Source organism: Diadema antillarum, unplaced genomic scaffold (genome assembly GCF_040938485.1).
Source record: "Diadema antillarum isolate AM-2024a unplaced genomic scaffold, OU_Dant_1.0 seq00002334_RagTag, whole genome shotgun sequence".
Taxonomy (NCBI): domain Eukaryota; kingdom Metazoa; phylum Echinodermata; class Echinoidea; order Diadematoida; family Diadematidae; genus Diadema; species Diadema antillarum.
Window position 1 is genome coordinate 403 of NW_027272951.1, and position 24,960 is coordinate 25,362.

At 39.2% G+C, this 24,960-nt stretch overlaps 1 protein-coding gene across 1 annotated transcript; it reads right to left on the reverse strand.

Annotated features, from left to right (window-relative positions):
* Positions 1-506: 506 nt before the first annotated feature.
* On the reverse strand, positions 507-12,283 carry LOC139714604 (transient receptor potential cation channel subfamily M member 2-like; the record flags this gene model as incomplete). The annotated part of the gene is made up of 13 exons (XM_071626283.1): positions 12,236-12,283; positions 11,346-11,413; positions 10,659-10,896; positions 9,850-10,012; positions 9,292-9,482; positions 8,685-8,874; positions 7,128-7,272; positions 6,441-6,631; positions 5,574-5,659; positions 4,881-5,021; positions 2,289-2,448; positions 1,340-1,586; positions 507-741 (listed from the first exon to the last, which is right to left on the reverse strand). Coding segments are annotated over exons 1-13 (2,103 nt in total), but the record flags the coding sequence as incomplete, so codon positions are not given.
* Between the last annotated feature and the right edge of the window lie 12,677 nt (positions 12,284-24,960).

Consider the following 24,960-nt stretch of genomic DNA (forward strand, 5'->3'; position numbering starts at 1 on the left):
TCCAGTCTGATTACATTTTCCCTTTTGGGATGCCACAAGATAAGCATTCCAGCCTACATTAGACCGATAAACATGGACCACATGACATTCTCTGCAAATCACAAAAATTCAGGCACGTGACACAAAGACAGCATAACACATTGCTTTTTGTGTTTTGTTTTGTTTTGTTTTGTTTGTTTTTTAATGAAGGCATGATCATCTGCTTTTATCCCAAGACCAGCTCAAATGGCACATGACAAGCATTTCCCAAGCTCCTATTAAAAACTCGATTTTATTTCTCTATGTAACATTATCTACCCCTTGACATAAGGAGCTGCAATGCTAAATGAATCTAACTAGGTCAATGTCAATGGGGTCTCTGAAAGGGAATACACTTGATTCTTACCTGTAATTCCAAGGGCAGATCAACTACGGATTAAACTACAAAAAAAAACAAGCTATTTTACCGCAACAACTTTTTGATTGAAAACCGTATGATTTGAAACAGTTTCACGCCCTGTGCTTACACGCCACTTTTCTGTCAGAGACGACTGGGAGACCTGCCCCGCCCACAGTACCCGGGTGACGTAGTGCACCCCCGGCTGCGCTGCAAGGGTGGAGTCCTGTAAGGTGACAATGAGGTGTAGACAGGGTGTGTAGCCCCAGAGGGTGCCAGCTGACCCAGCCAGGAGGGCAGGGGTGGCCAGTCTGTCCTCTGCGTAGCAGGCATTGATGAGGTCTTCGGCCAGCTGACAGTACGTCCTGTCAAGAGATGAGGGAGGGAAATGGGTAACAAGAAAGAGCTACCTTGCGATAGACAAACTCATTTTGGCAGAGTGCTTGGCACAAAAGGAGCTAAATCCTTGGAACTGTGTCAACAATTAGGAAAATATAGTTTTAAAAAGTTATGCTTTTTGGCATAACAGCAAGTCATCTAATGTGCCAGTCATGATATAATAACAATGATACATGTAATCCTTAAAAAAAATGCATGTAAGTGAACATGGTAGGTGAGCATGGTCCTGCAATTCTTTGGCAAGATTTTAAAAAACAAAAGAGCAAATGACTATCTTGTGTGCATCTTTGAATAAATTGCATTATCATATTACACTCAATAAAATTATTTTAATTTTATTACTTCCAAGGACCACAGGTATTATCCATGCTCATGTTAAAATCAGGCGATACAAAGCTGCATGTATACAACATTTCCATTTATGTAATTACTGCTGACTTGCAAGTATGTTCAAGAGCAAAACCTCTCATTGTAGACAGAATACAAAAGTTAAGCTTAAGCATGTATATACACACACACACACACACACACATAAGGACATTTTGAATGGAATCACCACCACACCTGCTGAGATTCTGGATGCTGCTTCTGTCCCTCCGTCGATCAGAGACCTCAGCCAGCTGCTGCAGGATGAGGGTGGCCGTGAGGGCCCCTGAGATGCGCTCCTTGAGATGCTGCCAGAAGTATGCCGCTGTCTCTGCCCGGTGGCACATGACAGAGAGGATGAAGAGCTCCTGGTAGAGGTCAAGGGTCAGGTCCTGTGATGGCTTCCCCGAGGCGCCTGACATATCTGGAGATTTAATCTCTGTTTCTTTCATTGACATGTTTATGGTAGAACCAGACTCTAACTTTATTCATTAGTAAATGCAAGTCAAGATTCTGGGTTTGCCAATGAGTACACATGTGACTAAACGAATGAATAAATGCATTCACAAACTCCACAATACAGAGTGTGAATGAAAATAACAAAGATGACATCAAACATAGAAAACTAGAAAAGAACTCTGAGAGAGCAGATTTCTGCTAAGCAGCTCAATTCCACCAATACACGCATGCTGAGAATCGCCCATTTTCCCAATATAGAAGCCTTTTGCTTACATCAATTAGTTTCCAGCTGCATGGGACCTAGCTCAAGCACAGTATGCGCTTTAGTGCGTGTATGCAAACCTCACATAGTGTACGTGCGGCTTGAACTCCCAAGTTCATTAACCTTACCAACTTTTCCTGCAAGTTTCATCCAAATCTGTTCACAACTTTTTTAATTGATTTGCACACAGACAAACAAACAAACAAACAAACAAACAAATGCATATGAAAACATAACCTCCTTCCTTGGCAGATGAAATAATTTCAGAATGATATACAGAAATATTGAATGAACACGAAAGTGGCAAATGGGGAATGAACAATACTGCACAAGTGTTGATCAAGAATCAAGGTTTATCATCATTACTACAATCATATTAGCAACCGCAAATCTTGTGCATCACTCTTAAATTGGCACTCACATTACCTTGGAGTTGGATCTCTTGGTCCCGTTGAGTCAGTCCACCACCCTTCACCAGAGTGGAGTTCTGTTTGCTGAATCCATTACACATGAAGATGGGCTTGTAGGTTCCCAGGGTCAGTCCCAAGAGGACTTCTCCAACATCCTCCAGAGAAATCCGTTCACTCTGTACATATTTTGTAGCAAGATCGCATATACTATAACATGAAGAATGTTCATGTGCATTTCAATTTCGTGAACTTTGTAAGAGCCAAGATTCGTGAAATAGAAATGCATGTAAATGTTCTTGTCTACACTATATGACTTGAATGTTAGAGGCAACTCGCAAAAATTTAATGCCGCGAAAAAGGCCGTCAGCTACAATTCGCGAGATATTGTGTTTTACAGTACCTGAACTGAAAGCATAGCAGGGAAGGGGGGGGGGGGAGGGGTATTTATAATCCTTGATATTCTTAGAGTTCCCCCTTTTTTATTCCATATAAACTATTCACTTTTAGAACGAAAGTAAAATCATGAGAATATGTTATCTAAGTTCCGTGATGTTTGCTCCTGCAACGATTGCTCCCATGAAAGCACGCTAAGCCAAACATAAATTCTATCCACAAAACCCTAATCCTAATCCCCACATCAAACTAAAACTAAAACCCTAACACAACCCTTATCCCAACCATAAATCCTTGAAGAAAATTAGATTGGAGCACCTGTTTCAAGACCAAATATCATGCCACCCTTATCACAGATGATAAAAGTATTTACTTTGAATGCAGAATTGTAAAATGAAAAAAAAAAAAAATTGGGGCAAAGGGGGCATGAACAGTGATTTAATCACGTATCCTGTAGAGAAAATTTATCTCATGTGACCTTGAACACACCCACACACTCACAGACACATAAACACACAAAAGAAGTTACGGTTTTATGAAACTGTTGTCACCTTACTCAATCAGGTACGTACAAAGATACCCAGTAGGATGCAATTTGATATTTATGGCTGTATTTTCATCATCTCACATCAAGGGTTGTCACATGCACAATGCATAATGTTACTCACGGTACTAAAGCCATAAATAGGCCAACCATCCTTGTGATGGTAATAAGACACTTATTGAGAGCTGGCATGGAGCCTGGTGATTAAACCTCCCGAATTGTATCTCACAGCAAGGGTTATCACGAGCAGAGTGCATTACACTTTCCTGGCATGAATGCACCATGAAATTATATATGATACATAATGGCAAATAAAGGACAAAATAAACTTCTCAGCAAAGAGACCAAACAATATCAATATTCACCTTCCTTTTCTTCCAAGCTGTCTCCTTTAGAATGCCAATGGTTGGGCGTGATGTGATCTGCGGACAAATGATTACTATCAAAGTCATTTTACTGTGGTTGACCTGATGGCATCAAATGTGACCCTGCATCACAAAACCAACAAAAAGTCGCCAGATATGGATTTTTAGTTAGGGGCAGATTCTACAAAGAGCAGACTCTGAACTTTAAAATGATGCATAACTCAATTCAAATGGACTCCTCTAACCTACCTAAATACTGGACAGAAAGCACACACTCTGGAACAGTGTGAATTGGGAAAAGAGGCTCTGAAGTACAGGGTCTATTCAAGCGCTTAATCTTTCACCAAGACGTGCTAGCTGTGTGATGAAAGGGGCAAAACACAGGATGTCAACCACAGGAGCAACAACAATGAAGGGATTATCAGATTAACCTGAAATTGAGCATGTTCTATCAGCACATTTTGTCCATGATTAATGCTAACTTACAACACAGTAGCATTATCCTTTCAAAAGTTATTAGACTTGAAAGTGAAGAATGTACAAACAATTTCAAGAAATGAAAGGTGGCCTCTCATACATACCTGATCATTCTATACTCTACCCCAAAAAGGGTTGTAGAAAAACAGCTGAAAACACTTTTCCCATTGGTATTATAATCCCAAACTAAAGAATATTGTAGAAGAAAGATAGCTCTTTCAAAAAATATGAACTCAAGATTGACTTGGTTGACCAATTTCACCCGTTTTGAGTCCTTACGTAAAATCAGGGGGTGCGACTTTTTGTTTGTTCTGTGGCACATGGTCATAAAAAGGTTACTACAGTCAAACCCGTCTATAGCAGCCACCTGAGGGTGGCCATTATAGACAGGTGTATTGCCTACATAAACAGGTATCATCGTTGTATACATCAACAAATACTTACGTTGTACATGTACATGATTGTATGTGTATACATATGCACACGTGTGTTTCATGCATTTAACAATGCTGGTGTTTATCAAATTGTAGCACAGTTAGCATGTGTTTAGTTGTGAAGAAAGCTTAGACAAGTGTATTATCATGACTGAATAAGTGATGAATGTAGCGATGGCGATCACTGACCGTCGCCCACAAATGACTGGCATGGGAACAAAGCAGAATTACATGCTGAATTATCGACTAGGTTACCACTCCATGTGGGTCGACCTGTGACCGCTATAGACAGGTTAAAATCTACCACAGGAAACAAAGTTTGTGATAAGATCTGTAGAAGTGATGATCATCTTGGCATGAGCAGATCAGGTTTGAGATAATAAGATCTCACTCACCTTGTTGTACAACACAGTGAGTTTCTGCGGGTCACAGTAAACTGACAGATCAAAGCCATTTTGGAGCAATATTTCCACAGTATCAATGCGTCCACTGACCAGTGCATGGTCCATTGCCGCAATAAAGGCTTCTTGATTCTCCTGAGCATGCAAAAAAAATACGGAAGCAAATGGAAAGAATACAAATATAGACAAAATAATGAATAAATTAATGTGGCATCATTCTCCCTAACTGGTAATAACACAAATCTATACTTCAGTTGCCGAAGTACAAAAACTTGTTTCCTTACTAAATAAATGTAACAATTCTTAAATCAGCAAAATATTTCAGAAGATTAATCTTTGTTTGTTTGTTTGTTTTTGTTTTTTTGAACTTGTTAAATTTTGAGAAAACCCTTTTTAATTTATGTGAATTCAATCAAATTTACATGTTCTATCCAATCTTTTTCTGATATGAACTTGCAGTAAAATTCAGGGTTGCCAATTTAATGATGAAAAGACAATAATTTCTGCTGCAAAATTTCCCCAAGGCTTGATGGGTAATGTAGGAGTAGTTGGCAAGTTTACAAAGTACGGACAAAAGCACACCCAGCTTTCAAACGCATTAGTCTACATGGGGTCTTCCATAAGTATGGTTTGGTCCAATGTTGTCATTTCTGTCTTGGGAGACTAGGTCCAAGCACCCTGCCTTACTGTGATATTGGCTTCACTAAGGACTTGGTCTTCCAGGTCCTTGACACCCAATGCCTGAGCAATGTAGAACTGGTGGACAGGAGACACTGTGAAATTACCAAGATACATGCACAATGCGGGTAAACTAATGTAAAACGAGGAATGTTCGCGTGCATTTTAATTTCGCGAATTAAAATGCATGTGAGATTTCTTGTCTACACTATATGCATTGAACGCCAGAGGCAATTCGCGAAAATTTCATGCGGCGAAAAAGGCCGTCAGCTCCAATTCGTGAAAATTTCGTGTCGCGAATATATCCTGTTTTACAGTATACCTACAAACGTACAACCTGTATATTCTCTTTATTTATTTGGAAACAGAGGGTATCAACTCCTCAAATTTTGAAAAGGAGATTCTATAATTTTTCAACAGAAGTGCAGTTCCATGAGAATAATCTCTCAGTAGGGCCTACTCAACCAAACAATGACATCTGATACAATTCCCTCACACAAGTACATGTGCTGATGGAGATTTTAAGAATTCTTGAGATGAGATCTATGCTTTCTTGGATATTTGATTTGGGGGGATGGTCGAGAAGAGAAGAGAAAACAGCAGTATAATGTCTCAGCTAGACAGGCTACACTGAAGATGCTTCTCAGGATAAACGATAACTTCAGCTGTGTTATCACTTGTTGGTAGAAACATGTATCACTGTGAAATCATTCTTGCACAATTTGCAACATGTCAATTATATAATTAAATTGCTATCAGTGTAACTCACAAATCTGTACTGCCATTTATTTTTTCCTTGGATGACAGCTTTTGTCTTATTTTTGTCAACAAACAACAGAACAAGCTTCTTACGGAAGTGAAAAAAAAAAAGCTTACCTTTTGAAAGAGCAGCATAAATTATTTCAGATTCCAGTAGTGGGCTATTGATGTAAAATTCATTCCCAGGTCCATGCTGACTCATCTCCATGAGTGGAATGCAACCTCCATCAGAAAGTTCACCATCACCATCTTTATCTCTGGTATCTCTGTCTATTTCAGTCATATTTGAGTCATCTTGTCCTCCAGCCCTGCATCAAGTGTAAAAAATGAACTTCTCTAACTCCATTGTTTTTCAATTCCAATAGTCTGTCACTACTAACATACAACTGCAGGACATCACAATGTTGGCTGTATCATGCTCTCAAGTTTCGGGGGTTCAATTTACAATTTGAGCACAGAGACAGAAAGGCTGGTTATACCATGACTACCAAATTGTTTTCGTAAATTCTATCAGCCATATCAGCTTCCTACAGAAAATACACAGAGAATCAGAATATGTTAAATTTGATGATTCGTAGCAACGATTGGAACTTCCAGGTAATGCACTGGGGTTTCACGTTCAATCACTTTCTGATTTCAGTGATGACACAAATGACCTTGAAATCAGGAATAGATTAAAGTGGTACCATATACGTGCACATTACAAAAATGGAATACAGTGCACTGAAATGCTGGTGACATCACACACAGAGTATTTCTGTGCGATCTTTGCACTTTTTTATTTCTTTTCATCATTTCACTCACATTGCATCTGAGAGGACATCAGGTGGCCTGATATAAATCATTGGAAAACTGCACTCGTCCTCCGCTTTCCATTGGTCCAACCACCCGCTGGTCAGCTGACCATCAGCGACCAGACGAATCACAGGAACAGCCAGTCTTTCTGGAGCTTTGGAAGGTAGACAAGTGTATTCACAAAGAGTAGACAGAGAGTGTGCAAAGTTAAATTATAAAAGTGTCCACATGAGTATCAATTCACTTTTATTACCTCCGCCAAGGGGGGGGGGGGGGGGAGGTTACGTTTCCGTTACCATTGGTTTGTTTGTTAGTTACATGTACGTAGTTAGTTAGTTAGTTCGTTCATTCGTTCGTTTGTCCGTGTGCAAAATAACTTAAAAAGCAGTTAACGGATTGGAATGAAACTTGCCGGAAAGGTTGAGAATGACACAAGTAACGAACGATTAACTTTTGGTAGTGATCTGAGAATTTTGGGGGAATTTATGAAGGATTTTTGATATTTTGGCAGGTAGGGTCAATGATCTTGGGAGTTCAGGCTGCGCGTATTTGAGGTTTGCACGCGTGCACTAAAGCGCGTGCTCTAGTTTCTGCTAGGGCAAGGCGCATTGTGCAACTGAGGGTTTATGACGTAACAAAGGCTTCTTTATTGGGAAATCGCGCGGCTTTCAGCACACAATGCAGTAAGTATCTCGGGTGGAAATCACTGATCTCTGTGGAAGAACAAGATCAGTGCGGGTGGAAATGGGCTGCATGCTTGGCGGAGGTCTGCGCTCTCAGAGTGCTTCTCTAGTTTCTTTTTGTCACTACCTTAGACTACGAATAATGACTCTCTAGGGCAAATGGTAAATTCGTATTGAAGCATTCTTCCACTTTCAAATGATTTTGTAAAATACTAGGAAGTTCACATAACCAATCTGTTATTGCACTACGATATGTTCAAGCTTTGACTTGCTGTTTTTTATTCATTGCAATGGTATTTTTTCACTACCTTACACATATGTAAAGTCAGAGATTGATTCATGAAAAAAGGCATATCTATATGTATTTCTTTTCCCTTTGTATGTTACAATGCACTGAATTATTGATGCTTCCTCAATATATTTTCTATGTACATGTACTTGCAATGCATGCACACAAATTACATCACACTATCATCCCAAGCCTCATTTAATAGGGTTCTCATCTTTCCTTTCACATACAATGCCAAAAGATCTTTCATGTGTATGGATTATGGCTGGCCAGATAATACACACTGCACTCTTCGATAGAAAGTGACACATTTCCTAACTGGGAAGGCATGATATTTTCCCTTGAGATAGACCATCCATAGGGCCTACCGACTGAAAAAGACTGCACATTTAGCAAATGTCTGATTATGCCAGGGCTGCACACCATCTCATTTTTTCTACTGGTCCAACCGATCTGTCAGATCAGTAGGTACTCAGTTTTTTTTCATTTTTTACTGGTCCATTCCTGAAAAAGTTACTTGTCCAACAGTGATTTTTCGTGGTCAGGGACCGTCTGACCAGTGCCAGTGTGCAGCGCTGCCTATGCCATACTAACATGTCATCATGACAAGCTGAGACAAAGCAATCTCAAGCTTTGCCTGGACTGTCACTTGCACATCTGGAATATCGCCATCGGCAACCAGTAGAAAGTGGGTGTGGCAAGGTTGGAGCCTCCTGCCCCGCACACCTCCTCCACCTCTGATCACAGTGTAGTTGAAGTCGACAACTGGTTTATTATTGGTCTCCTGAGAGATGAAGGAAGAGAGAAACATAAAATAGATACCGGTAAACGAATAGAGAGAGAGAAGGAAGAGGAGAAAATATGGTGAAGGAGAGAGAAGAGAAAGAGAGATAGGGAAGAGAGAGAGACCACCATATACAAAGAGAACATAAAATGATACAAACTCTTTATGCATGAGGTGAGAGAGAATATACAAAGAGAACATAAGATATACAGACACTTTATGCATGAGGTGTCATATGAAGAAGTGGTAGAATTATCCTATTAGGATGCTGCTAAGACATTTACGTGTAAGTCTCAGTAACATATCATTGTTCCCTGTTCTTCAGACAGCAAGGTGCAACTATTTAAGATTCTCACATATATTTGCTCAGCAATGACACTAGAGGCAATGGAAAATTAAGTCTTTCCACAACGTTACCATGGAGACGGATGATGGATGTGGATGAGCGAAGTACACTCTTCTCTTCACCTCCTGGAGAGAGAGGGGAGTGATGCCAATCACAGGAACACCCCTGGTCTCTGTCCCTTTGTCCCCGGAGTGTACCCTGGAGTGTCCCCTGGATCCCCCAAAGGGGAGCTTGTTGCGCCCATCATTGATGATCCACCCCCCTTCATCAACAAAGAACAATACATTTGGGTCATAAGTAAAAAGCCTCTTGTTCACACATATGCAACTCACTTTGAGAGAAATGACTATTATCTTCCTTTCCTGTATACATCTACAGAACAATTGTTTACCAGCTGTTTGGAAGCTACCGTCAAAGAATACAGAATATCTAATCCCCCTAATCCCTATGATGTCACCTTGGCCTTCCTGTTGGCCCAAGGAACATTGCTACATCTGAGAAGGCATGTTACAATGTACCTTTACAACTGCTGTAGGTTAAGATTATCGGGATTACTGAATGCTGGTGATGAAAACGTATGGCAAGTTAAGCTACCTTAGCACATAAAGGGTTAGAGTCATTTTTTGAACCTGTTTCTTGTGCAGCATCCATGACACTCTCTAAATCTGAAGCCACCAGTCTGTCTGCCTCACCAAGGAGAGAGATGACCAGGCGTGGTGGGCGGAGTTTCCATTCGGACAGCATGAAGTGGATCAAACTTCTCATGTCAGAGTCACTGTAAACTGTGACATGCTGAGAGTGAAAACATAAACATACTGAGTGAGACTGGGAAGTGAGAAATAATTGTATAAGTCCCTTTACACATTGCACGTCTCTGGTATGGCTGTTCCTCTCTCTCTCCTCCTCCTCCTCCCCCCCCCCTCCCCCCCCTCCCCCCCCCCCCCAAAAAAAAAAAAAAAACCACATTGTATATGGGGGAACATGAAAGATATTACACTATTTCCATTTGGTTTTTTTTTGCAGCAATTTGCTGGTTCAATGGAAATCAACCTCCTTCTGAGCTACTTCTTATCATTCCTTCTCCTCCTCCTCTTCGTCTTCTTTTCTTCTCATTCTTCTTTTCCTTCTTTGTTGACTTCAACCTTCCTTTCCATCTCTTTCTCCATCTCTTGTGCCTTCGTGGAATTGTTCCCTGACAGGAGGAAGGTCTCGTGCCTCGGTGATTAAGTTTGCCTTTTCCTCCCCTGCCAACCAACGGTATGCACCTAGAATCACCACATTCTTTATATCATGCAATTTGACTTTCTCCTTGTATTTTGTGTTGAAATGGCAAATAAATAAACGGCGACAACGACGATGACAACAACAACACCAACAACCACAACAATGAAAATAATAACAGCTAATTGTATCTAATAGTATGCTGATAAAAACCAACCTTTCTGGAACAGTGCTCTCTTGTCTGGCCCCTGACAGTGCGTCCCCAGCTGTTAAATCCCAGCTCTCCATGGCTGAAGGACTCCCTGTCACTTCCACTGCCATCTTGTCTTTTCTCCGGTACCAAGCGGGTGTGAGTCTCCGGTATCCAGGCTTTCTCTGGGTCCTGGACAGCTAGAGCACTGGGGGAGTGGGCCGACTGGGGCTGGCCACAGCAGCACACTGGATTATCCGGTGTACTGCAGGTTAGACACAAGGAACAAAGAATGAACGATGAAGACGCTGCTTAGACAGAGACCGCTGTGCTTTGTTGACTAGGATACCTGCACTTCTCACACACTCATATATGCCATAATATGTGTACACACGTACATGGCTCTTCATTCACTAATTGATAGGTCTCAGTGATCTTGACCAATCACAAAGAAATCACCTTTATCCTCTCTGCACAAATCAAATACTTTCCATGCTATATGCCAAACAATAATACTACTGGTCTTATATCTAATGGTAGGTTTGGTTCCATGCTATTATATCAAAACAGCAATACTATGTTGGACTTACATCTAGTGGTAGGTTTGGTTCCATGCTATATTGCAAACAGCAATACTACTGGACATTTTACATCCAGTGTGAGCTTTGGGCAGAAAAAGGCACATTCGGTACATTTTGGTTACCATGCACTCACCTGTTACTGCTTTGTTGGAACTGCACACAGCTGCGTCCCTTCATGAATGCAGACATTGGAAGAGATCTCTGGAAGAATAAATGAAACAACTGCTTGTAACCATCAATCATAATGCACATATTAGAGTCAACAACAACATCCATGCCTTCGGGAGTATAGGCCTACTCCAGATAGACCAAGATTTTTCTCTTTCCCAAAAGTTTCATGTCCACTCCCCACCTAACCCATCCCTACCTAACCCATCCCTACTACTATCATTAATTGACTGTCTTTCATTCTTTTTTTTCTTTCTTTTTGCAGGGGATCAGGGGTGGTTTTAGATGACAACATTGTTGATTGCACACACCGTAGCCATTATGCTATGAAAAGACTTGATTACATGACTAAATGTGAAAGGGGTATATCAGGTATCGTAATTGGCTTTTTGCAGAAAGCACTATCCTGGCAATAAAATGGCTGTTCTACAGAGTCCTCTAATGAGGAAACAGTTTTAACATGGACAAATTTGTGATATGGATCACCACAAATCAAATGAAAAAGGTATAATGCAGAACAATTCAGTGAATGGTTTCAACCACTGTCAGGAACCATGAACCAATTACAATTTCTCTATTATTGGACTCTCTTAGTATGAAAGTGCTCCTCTTGAACAAATATTTCTTCATTCTGAGAATTTGATTCAGAAAGAATCTTAACAGGTTTTCATACATAATTACATTAAGAATATTCAATGTGATGACTGTTTATAATAATAATATGTTCATTCTCATAGGCTCAATGACTCAACCCATATAGCTCTATTTGAAATCACGTTGTTGATATTTTGAAAGTGAAAGTCACTGCTATAAGAAAACAATCATTGCTTCAACACATAATATTTGCCACCTTACCATGCTTTCTCCTTCCTCAGCCACATCATTTTTACTGGATGCTGCCATGTTCGTATTCCACCAGCTTTCTCCAGAGTCTCGTTCGCAATTGGGCGTACTGGTGCACTAAATACACGCAAAAGCCTCTGTGGAAAAATAGCTACATGTAGCCTCGAACTTCACAGAGCTGGCAAACACAATGAATGTAGTAAGGATTCATGGGACTAATAAGACAAAACTATTCCTTGTTAATGATACCGCCGCACAACCAGCAGAAATGACCAAGTGAAATGCCTCTGCATTTTATGGCATCATGTTAGGCTTTCGCCTGACAGAAAGAAAAGAGTGTGTATGGAGGGGGAGGAATGAGGTATTGAAAGGTTAGATCTTCTACAGAATTGTTCTTGGAACTTCATATTAAAGAGATTTGAGACAACTTTGGATTTACTGGCAATCTTTGGTTTCTGAGGTCTGATGTTTGGTGTAAAGCCAAACAACAAGGAAGCAAGACTTAATAGTTCCTGCTGAATTCTAGGTTATGATTGGCTGAAAGATGATATCATTTCATCTCTCCTTCTTTTTTTAACCTAGTCCTAAAGCAAGTTTGTATTAGCATTTGGGCCCACATACCAAGTCATGTCAAGCAAAGACAAGTTCAAATTGGTTCAAGTGTAGCAATCTGCTTTTAAAAATCACTCACACTCACCCACACTCACACATACATGCAAACACACACACACACACACACACACACAAACACACAGACTTGACATACCGGTAATCCATAAAAATTGAGGAATTTTAAGCTGCTCAACACACAGATGTCAATGTTATAGTAATCTCTAGTAAAACATAGCCTAGGACAATTACAATTCATGTGGAGCTAATAAAGAGGGGTAGTTTGAACCTCACTGTATTGTCTGTCATTCTGTACTCTACTTAACATCTATCTTCTTCCCTTCCTCTCCCTCTCTCTTTCTCTTGCTTTCTCCTTTTTAAATGTCCCCTCACTGCTTAGGAGAAGATCAGCAAAGCACCCATAACTAAAGACACAAACATACAAATTCACAACACACACACACACACACACACACACACACACACACACACACACACACACACACACACACACACACACACACACACACACATTATATCATCAAAACCAAACCTACTCTGCATGCAGATATTCCTGCATCACAAACTGCAAGGCTTTCATTCTTCTTCTCTTCTTCTTTTAAACAGTGCCATAATCTTAAATACATCTGTTTGATTTTATGTCAAGTCCAAGCTGAGCAGCTCTCCACCATTTCTTGTACCAGCAGCACTACAGCAAATGTCACACCTTGGCATGTTACTATATCCTTTGTTTTAATTAACCTTGCCTTCTGCTAAATGTAACTAGCCTTCACACGGGACGATATCAATATCTTTAGGTACCAGCACCTTTCAAACTTCAGAAATACTGCAGCAGCCTTTCGGGATTAAGAAATAAAAAATCAGCGCATTTATATCTATACTAAATACATTTGGTTTTGCGATAAATAGTCTAATAAAGAACACAGTCACATGACTGAGGCTCACTGGAAGTTATTGGGAGGATAAGTAGTTCTGTCAAATTTGTGTAAGTTAAGTATATTGCCAATTGTGATGAAAGCATGTGTATGACTGTACACTCATGAAACTGCCTACCAATGTGTGGGAATAAAAAAATGATTTGATGGAAATGTGTTGGAGCTGGTGACCATGTAAACACAAAGACAGAGCAAAAATCATACTGTAAATCATGTTTTATCACTTGGGTAATATTAGATTCAGTTTATTAGCACATTCAAATTACACTGTATACATTATTCATTAGTTTCTTACAAGACATGTTGTAATATTTTGACTACAAATACACACAGACCAGCTGTTTGTGTCTTTATTTTATGATTTTCTTTTACAATACATGTTGTGATATTTTGACTTCAAATACACACGGACTAGCTGCAAGTGTGTTTTTATTGACATTATCACATCACAACATATGTCACTGGAAAGGTTATTAAAAACTTTTCAATAACACTAAGTACATGTTCCCGTACATCCTATAATGTCATGTAGACATTGGCATTCACATTCATGCATTTATACATCTATGGCATTAAGGTTTATACAGTCATACTGGTGATTACCATCAGTGTTCAATGCACAAATAATTATGCCCATGTGAATGCTGATGATGATTACCGTAGATTACTCTCACTCCCTATGAGTTTTAAAAAGCACTGGTAGCACGCCCAAAGTGCAATCCTGGGTGCTATATGTTATGCTTCCAAGCAATAAAGGAAACTCAGTAAAGGTACTGTATACGTCATATATCTAGTGAGTCTAAATTTTGTGAATCGAAACTTCTCAATGATTTCGCAAGTGGTCAACTTCGCCATCGTGTAGTGCTGTACTGAAGGGAGAAATGTATGCATGTGCATCACATTCGTATTAGGATCAGACTCATTATTTTTGCATGTCTTGAATTTTGCAAATAGCACCTGACTCGCAAAATTTGTGAAAATAAAACCTTGCAAAATATTCGGCGTATACAGTATTCATCATAAATCTCTGACCATGTCAATGGAAACAGCTTGTTAAAAACTCTTCTGAAGTTGTGTGATTGATACCACGGTACTCAGGAGTGACTACTCCAAAGCACTTGGGTTTTGCTTGAGCTGATGAAGGCTGCTAAGGATTACGAAGTAATCGAAATTGAATCCGTTTGGAATTTTTCATAAAAAGCCGAGTATGACCCTAATACCAACACAAAGGGTTTATTTACATCTCACATCAACACTCTCCTAAAAATCAAGCAAGAAGCTTCACGATGGCCAAAGTGAGCAAAATCTGAAGAGGACAAGGCTCGGTTCAGGAGGGACTGCCATCTAAATGTGGGGATATGGTTAGAACCAGACAAAATTGTCAAGAACAAGGGTTAGCAGTCCCTGTCAAACCTCATGTTGAATTCTTTCGGGGGATGTTTTAGTACGAGGACCAATCTGCCAAGTGTCAAAGTCATAAATTGTCTGCAAAACATTGTACTCCATGCTGACTTCCAATCAAATCATCATCGCTGATTTGAACTTTGTCACCAAAGAAGTGATTGAGGTCAAGTTGGTGAAAAGGGACAAATTTGATAGCTGAAGCAAGATATAGGCATCACTTTCCTGCAACAATGCAGGTGTTAACTAGCGATGACATTGAAATGGAAACAGACAAATTCCACCTGGTTTCAGCAGAACAAAAAACTCACGCTTCGTAAAGGGGCTGGGTGTGCTCCTCTTTGGATCAGACATGCTGAGGACCAGCTGCATTGAGGGCAAGGTTTGCCCCAGTTTCAAGGACCGTCCTGTCAAGGCTTCCTTGGATCCAGAACGTTTGAAAGCTTTAATTAGAAAAATTAATCATTATTTATGATTCAGTTAAAGCTTTTGTTCAACGCAGACTTGATAGGACTAACCCAATAAATAGCTTTGTTATCCTTTTCTGAGTCGTCTCCACAAAAGTTGCTATGATAGGTCCTTAACCCAATATCTGTTAGGAGGCAATAACATTGGCTCTGCGTGTTTTGCTGGATTGCGGAAGCTGATTGGATGTACAACTTGTAGTGTATATGTACCCGCTCTGTATTTGATTGAGCACAGCATCCTGGAAAAAAAAAGAAACAGTGGATGACCAATATGTACCTAAGAGAGGCCAACAGGTACGGCCAAAATGAGTAAAATCTGAAGAGGATGAGGCTCTATACATCAGGGACAGCCATCAAAATGAGTGGATATGGTTAGAACCACACAAAATTGTCAAGAACAAGGGTTAGCAGTCCCTATCAAACTCATGTTGAATTCCTTCGGAGGATGTTTCGATACGAGGACCAATCTGCCGAGTGTCAAAGTCATAAATTGTCTGCACAACATTGTACTCCATGCTGACTTCCGATCAAATCATCATCACTGATTTGAACTTTGTCACCAAAGAAGTGATTGAGGTCAAGTTGGTGAAAAGGGATGAATTAGATGTGCAAAGGCCCTGTAATCCCTATGAGTTTTCTTTTAAACATTAATCATCAGCTCTGATCTATCATCCCAAATTTGCAACCTGCTCTGCATGTCCTATGTACTTCACCTTCCAAATTCAGTTCAGATTGATTATTTTTATTCAAAAATACACAGTTAAAGGGTTGTTTTTATTACTTTCTCTTGTAGATACAAGGCAGTGACAAGAGCCTCACAGAGCAATATCATCAGTCTTCTGAAAGACGATTTTCCACACATATGCTCTCTCATCGACCTGGCTCAGTCGATGCAGAACATGACTTTAGTCAGCTAAAACTTCTCAAGACTGCTCAGCGTACAAGGCTCAATGATGATGCTGTGTGCGACCAGATGATGGTTGTAGTACACTCCCCCTGCATCGAAGACTTTGACCCATGCCCAGCAATACAACTGTGGAACACTGCAGGACCACAGAGGCGGCGCTTTGAAGCTGACAGCAGTGACAGCAAGGAGGATTAATGCTCATACCTACCTTGCTTATCAAGCCAAGACTAATCTAAGATCCTGTGTGTCACAATACAGATACGAAACATGATGATTATCAACCGATGATGACGATGAACCAGAGATAATTGATAAAAATACAATGGCAAAAACAAAATGAAAAAAGTATTACAATTTTTACACTCTATCAGCAAGTAAACAAGATTAACTCTTAATGTGCCAGGCCCAAAACCCCTAACGTGCCAGAGATTTTTAGCCAGTGCTCGGAAGCTCCGAATCTGGATAGACAGGGTAATTTCAAACTGTCATATCTCTGTAATTACTGCTTGTTTTGAAATGTTGTCTGCACAAAAAATGTGGAGAAATGGTAATTCTTTCGTGCCATGTCGTCAGTTTGCAGTAATATTTATCCTAATTTGAAATATTGCTGAAAGAAATCATATCATAAAAAAATTATTAAGAAATTTTGGGTAGCATGAAAAGGAAGAATTAATTGTGAATTTTCTTCAATAGAACGTGTGTTTGACTCTGTGACAAAGTTTTAGATATACATTTTTTCTTTCGAATGATACCACATTTGTCAACTAGAGTCGTATACTTTCAAAGATATTCGCAGTTTGTTTTGCCCATGCAATTTACTTTTTTGACCGAGTAGTTCATTCCCAAACTTTGGTTATTTAGTCCCGGTTCCTCTTTGAGAGTAAAGGTAATTGTCCCGGGTCTTGGAGGAGAGTCTTTCCACTCTTTTATCCATTTGAGCAGGAAGTGCCAACAGTAATCCCTCTTTTGTTAGTGTGAGGGGCGAGCGTGCCCTATTGAAATCGGCAGTCCTTTGTCGGTGAGGGGCTCGTTGGCGTGCGAGCCCATGGTCACAGGCGGAGATAATCCGAGGATGCCTTGAACAATGTGCTACACTGTTGGACCAAAAAATATCTTATTGACAATGCGGCGCATGCCTTCCTTATTATTTCATCAAAAGTCTACGAGTAATCGATCAATGGTCAGTTCCTTGTTTTGCGTAGCTACCCACCACCAAAGCGATCGCGGCATGACTAAAGTGTAACCTTAGTAACTTCATAACAACGACGCGTGTTTGGCTCACAACAAGCGATTTACTCACAGCACCACGAGGACAGCCGCTGAAACCTGCAGTTGAAGCCACGTGCTTGTTGCGCCTAGCGCTGGCTGAAACCAGATACGTGGAACAAAGTGGAATTTGAAAATATAGCACTACACATATCTACATAATCCTCATTCTGAAACGTTCACCAGATTTTGAAGAGCAATCAGACCCTCATCTAGGTCTAATATTCCCGCGAACTGTATGCGAACATCGTTTTGTAGGAATATGAAATTCTCAAACTAATTAGTCTATTTCAAAATGAAGGACATAATGGCACACAGACCAAGAACTACACATCCATATGAAATAAACAAAGGTTACTGATAGTTCATTTGCGTGCACTGCAGTGCGGTGATTCGGGGGGGGGGGGGGGGAGGCGTAAAGAAATGGAGAGAGTGATTTTTGGTTTGCGTATTTCTGAATATTTCAAAAGATTTTGATCGGTAACAATATCATTGTTTACTGAAATTATTTTGGAGCTTAGTGAGTTTCATTTTCGTATCGCACCAATATTATGACCATGTGAAAAAATCTATTACTTTGCTTTTTGACGTGATCGGTACATTGGGTGTTGGGTAACACTTACAAACAGAATATCAGCGATATTAGAGGTATCCCAGAAATTGTACTTCACTTCGGAAAAGTGTTTTGATGCTGGACCTTCGCATGACGGCAGATTCATTTCCCGACATTTTAACCGCTAACGTCTCACAACCTTAGTAATATCGGAGAAAACTGCAAAATCAGAATGTAAAGTCTAGCACTCATCCGTCGCGAAAGTCATGCATCCACACATCAAAGAATATGATCAAGTCAAGCACGCATCCTTATGTTTTGAAAAAAAAAGAAAATATATATAAAATTGTTAAACATTATATGATTAGTATGATCACGTTATTTGAGGTAAAAAAAAAAAAAAACATAAGGGAAAACATTTGAGGTGCAGTAAAAACTAAAATCTTTCCAACAAAATTACCATGATGCAAAATGATAGAAAGAGAGAATCAAAGGACTTCAAAAATCATCGTACCCGTGTAGCAGCTATAAAGAAGAAGGCAATGCTGGTAAGTGGGATTGAGCCGCCGGGGCAACAAAATATCAAGCAAAGAAACAAGATGTCAATCAATCAAACAAACAAACAACGAAAAGAAACTACAAACATAAAGACAACCTTTAGAAACTCTGCTAATGTGGGCTTTTTTGATGTCATTATCTCTCTTTTGAAATTACGTCTCCTTACTCGCTAATCGCTCCTGATTAGTTTACGTTATTCAGCAGTATAGTCAATACAGCTATCTTCTGTCGGAAGATCTGAGGCGCTTTTCTTATTGCTGCTAATTCTGTTCACTACACGTCTTGTAACTCAGAGTGTCATCTTTTTCTCTAGCAGAAACAGTATTTACACTCTATACTGTCGAAGTTCAGTCGTCCCGGTGTAGCGTAGAATGCTAGCTTCATTATTCATACTTTTCTTTATCAATTTTTATGATTTCGATCACTGATCGTGCCTTTGCATAAATCAAAGTATGTGCTCTGTCTCACCCTCTCTTTCTCTCTCCCTCACTCTCTCTTTATATCTTGCCCCTCAACTTCTTCATTTCTGATCGTTGACTTGTTATTCACATTAGGCATAATTGACTGTGAAGTTACGATAATCTCAATGTCAATAGTAATCACTATCGCTGCAAAGGAAGGGGGAAGTTTTCGCCGTCTGGTTCATGAGTTCAATTAGATACGCTCAATGATGATAATAATTATACATAATAAATGAATGCATGTACACGCCAAATACAGAATGAGCTGTTTTTCACGTTTGTAGTTTCGTATACATCCATGCAATCACTCGTATGCTGTAGGATGCATATAGGATGATGCTTCATTTCGCTACAAACTGAAGGGTTTCAAGGAATGAATGCAGAACACAGGTGGTACTGAAACTCATATTTTGTTGTGCACAGAAATGAAGCAAAATATGCTATAGGCAAAGGGAGTCGAAGTAATTCCTGTCAAAGATTAATTTGGAAACGTGTTTTACTGACCTAAAAACTCAAACCATGTTCAATAAAGCGTAGGTGTCACGCTAGTATATAAGTTTCATTCACAGGCTTCGACTATAACTATCATAGGGCTCTTCTAGTCTTCATAAAACATGTATCGTTTTCTTGCAGCTCCGCGATGCTCACTGCATTTGAAAGTCGACCGAAAGAACTCTCACAAAAGGCGAAGTTTGTATATGCTTATATATACTGCGTTTATTCATGAACTAAAGCTTTCTTTGAACATGCAAAATCTTCACAACTTATGCTACCATCAGGGGAGGTCTCTTGAATTCTTGGTTTCTGTTCTGTACGTTGCTCTGATTGACTCTTCTTTCTTGGTAAAGACCCTATCTGCGCTAATGATAATCATTTCCTATTTTTTCTCACAGTCCGTCGAAATCAGAGGCCTTCCTTCAACACCCTGTCATTACCACATTCTTCATACAAGGTACCCCACGTATTTCAAGTACCTGTATACAGCTTGTTGATTTTCTTTTTTTGATAACAATTAGATGCATTACTGACATAATCACTTCTTGAAAAATGTACACGAAAATCGTTGGCACAATGCATACAGTCAATCCACGTTGCTATAGACATGATGGAGGATGGTTATGGAAATACATGTACGGACCCATCACAACAGCCACGTCCCACCGGTATCGAGACAGGAGTAATGCAACTGGAATGGACAGAATTTGAATCTGTTTTGAAAATTGAATAATACAGAGCTAAAAAATGATAGTTTGATTTTTTTTAAGAACATGTGAATACCTCTAGTATCCAAAATTCACGGAAATGGGTATTGTACTGCCCGCGATCTTCAATTCTGATCTGTGGTAACAGCGAGTTCTTCAGATCGGCGACGCTAACATCAAGACGGCGCAGATTCCCGTGTTGGACAATGATCATGGCTGTTGGCTGTGTCGCGCATGTTCAGAACATAATGATCTGCCTGATTAGCGTCCTCTTAGCGTTTGCGAGGCAAATCTTTAGTTCGTGTTTATACCACTGTGTGGTCAAGATGAGAGAGATGAATGGCAAGTTTTATGATTGAAACTTGTCTGTGTTCTTTCTTTCCTTTTTCTCGCAAAAGCTGATTGCTTTTCTTATAGGCTACAACACGGTATTATGTATCCTGAAGAAGCTTTGCAAAGCGGAATAAACAAAAAAATCTGACTGCAGCATGAAGGAGAAGCATTTTATGTTCTGCTTTACATGGTACATATTTTGTCCTATACTATTATGACAGAGAAGAAGCGCCGTCTTAGGTTATCAAGCGCAGTCGTTATAACATTACTGTCAAAATATATATATATATATATACTTCTATATACATGTCGGTAGAAAAGATGAAGAAGTAGAATGGTAATGAATTTTGAAAGTCCGAATGTGCTAATAAATAGCACTGTTGGACTGTCAAAATGCATTACCACTCTACTTGTTTATCTTTTCTTTACTGGTACCAACACGCGGACTATGAGTTTCATAATACATAATCATAATCTATATATATATATAGCATACAAGGTGAAGCGGCTTGGCCTCCTACGTTGTGGGTGCTGCATTATATTCATGTGTAGGTGTGTCGGGAAAGACTGCTCGCAGATGTTGCAGTAATGTTCACTAATAGCCTTTTACTCTCCCAAGCTTTCGACCGAGTTACCAGTCTTTTTCAAGGGCTTGGAACGTAAACACAAAAGCAGAAAAGCAACCAATTTGCATACATTTGAACAGAATAAGGCAAAATCGTATATAAAGGTATATATATATATATATATATATATATATACATATATATATATATATATATATATATATATATTCACAACAGTAGGTCAATATAAACTCCGTTGGAGACATAAATTTGACGCATTTTCGCCCATAGGGCTTTGTCAAGTCAATACATTTGACACTTTACGTCTCCAACGGAGTTTATATTGACCTACTGTAGTGAATCTATACTTTCTTAGGACTCCGAGAAGAAACTATTTGTTGCTGTTATATATATATACATATATATATTATATATATATATATATATTATACATATAAGAGAGAGAGAGAGAGCGAGGAAGAGAAGGCGCCTTGTACAGAACAAGTGTACATGTAGCTACTTCATTATTCATCCAGGGTGAGAAGATAAGGGCATTCACGAACGTAGTTCAACGAATGTGTGTATACGTGGAACATGTACGTTGAATTATCTATACGTCCATGAATGCCTTTATCTATTCCCACTCTGCATATTATGTATGTATGTATATCTTTTAAATCGACATGACAATGCTTTATTGAAATGAATATTTAATTTCTTTTCAATATTTAGTTCGTTGACATACTTGATGAAACCTAGATTTACAGCCCACAATCAATTGCGCGATAATATAGTCTGTCACAATCATTCACGTGTTTGATTCTGCTGGCAGAAAAGGTACAATATGACAGGGAAAAGGTAAGGTTGACATTCGCAATTGAGGTGTTGCCAGTTCAAAACACTCATTCCCCATTATTTTACGAGTGTTTACAGACCGATATTCTTGTTTCGACGGGATAAGTTCATATATTTCCATAGTTTGACCAACAAAATACTGACACATGTTTTTCGAATGTAACAAACCATGACCAAGGTTGGATATCATGGCCTTCTTTTGTCTGAGGCGGTCTTTCGGTAGGCGCTTTCATCTATGCAAATAAGGCACTCTTATTGTATTCGCGGTGAGGTGGCGTGGCCATGAAACATCTATTCACGCGTGCCGCGCCTTTATTATGGGCTAGGTTTTGGAAATAGGCGGTACTCTTTCTTTTCAGGTCTTTCAAACGAAAGTTTTATTCTAGAGCTATAATAACCTTTGCTTATACGTGATTGGCGAAGGTATCGAACGTTGATAGTTTTAATCCTGCTATTCTATCACCCGAACTGATCACATTGACTTACATAAGAAGGGGGAAATTGCCAGTGATCATCATTTATCTCGATCGATAGTGTGATTTTTTTATGCACATGTGAATACCTCTAGTATCCAAAATTCATGGAAATGGGTATTCTACTACCCGAGATCTTCAATTCTGATCTGTGGTAACAGCGAGTTCTTCAGATCGGCGACGCTAACATCAAGACGGCGCAGCCTCCCGTGTTGGACAATGATCATGGCTGTTGGCTGTGTCGCGCATGTTCAGAACATAATGATCTGCCTGATTAGCGTCCTCTTAGCGTTTGCGTGGCAAATCTTTAGTTCGTGTTTATACCACTGTGTGGTCAAGATGAGAGAGATGAATGGCAAGTTTTACGTTTGAAACTTGTCTGTGTTCTTTCTTTCCTTTTTCTCACAAAAGCTGATTGCTTTTCTTATAGGCTACAACAACACGGTATTATGTATGCTGAAGAAGCTTTGCAAAACGGGATAAAAAAATCTGACTGAAGCATGAAGGAGAAGCATTTTTATGTTCTGCTTTACATGGTACATATTTTGTCCTATACTATTATGACAGAGAAGAAGCGCCGTCCTAGGTTATCAAGTGCAGTTGTTATAACATTGCTGAATTTATAATTGTATGTAAGATACATATATTTTGGTATATATATATATATTTCTATATACATGTAGACAGAAAAAATGATGATGAAGATGAAGACTGTCAAAATGCATTACCACTCTACTTTTTCATCTTTTCTATACCTACTGGTACCAACACGCGGACTAAACGTTTCATTATATATAATCATATATATACAACATATAAGGTGAAGCGGGCTTGGCCTCCTACGTTGTGGGTGCTGAATTATATTTATGTGTAGGTGTGACGGGAAAGACTGCTCGCAGACGTTGCAGTAATGTTCACTAATAGCCTTTTACTCTCCCAAGCTTTCGACGGAGTTACCAGTCTTTTTCAAGGGCTTGGGACGTAAACACAAAAGCGCGCAAAAAAGCAACCAATTTGCATACATTTGAACAGAATAAGGCAAAATTATTAATATTATAAAGATACACATATGTGTATTAAAAATATGAATATATATATATATATATATATATATATATATATATATATATGTTGATAAGGTAGCCCACGTGTTGGCAAGATAAAAAGATAAGTAACAAAGCTGTAACAAAGTTCATGCTGTATTCACCAACGGTTTATTTCTTCACACAAATTTTCGAGCGTCTCGCCGCCCTTTCTCAAGTGTTGATACTGAGAGAACAATAACAAAATTCATTTTACATTATTGTATTATTCATTGTATTTTTGTTACTTATCTTTTGTTACTTATATATATATATGAAATGAGAGAGACAGAGCGAGAAAGAGAAGGCGCCTCGACCTTGTACAGAACAAGTGTACATGTAGCTACTTCATTATTCATCCAGGGTGAGAAGATAAGGGCATTCACGAACGTAGTTCAACGAATGTGTGTATACTGTATATACGTGAAACATGTACGTTATCTATACGTCCATGAATGCCTTTATCTTTTCCCACTCTGTATATATGAGTGTATATATATATATATATATATATATATATATATATATATATATATGTACATGTGTCTTTTAAATCGACATGGTAATGGTTTATTGAAATGAATGTACTTCATTTTATTACAATGTTTAGTTCGCTGACATATTTGATGAAACTTAGATTTACTGACTAAAATCAACTGCATGATAATTATAGTTTGTCACAATTATTAACGCGTTTGAATCTGCTGGGAGAAAAGGTACAATATAACAGGGAAAAGGTAAGGTTGACATTCGCAATTGAATTACTGCCAGTTCAAAACATTCATTCCCAATTATTTTACGAGTGTTTACAGACCGATATTCTTGTTTCGACAGGATATTTTCATGTATTTCCATAGTTTGACCAACAAAATACTGACACATGTTTTTCGAATGTAATAGACCATGACCAAGGTTGGGTGTCAAGGCCTTCTTTTGTTTGTGGCGGTCTTTCGGTAGGCGCTTTCATCTATGCAAATAAGGCACTCTTATTGTATTCGCGGTGAGGTGGCGGTGGCCATGAAACATCTATTCACGCGTGCCGCGTCTT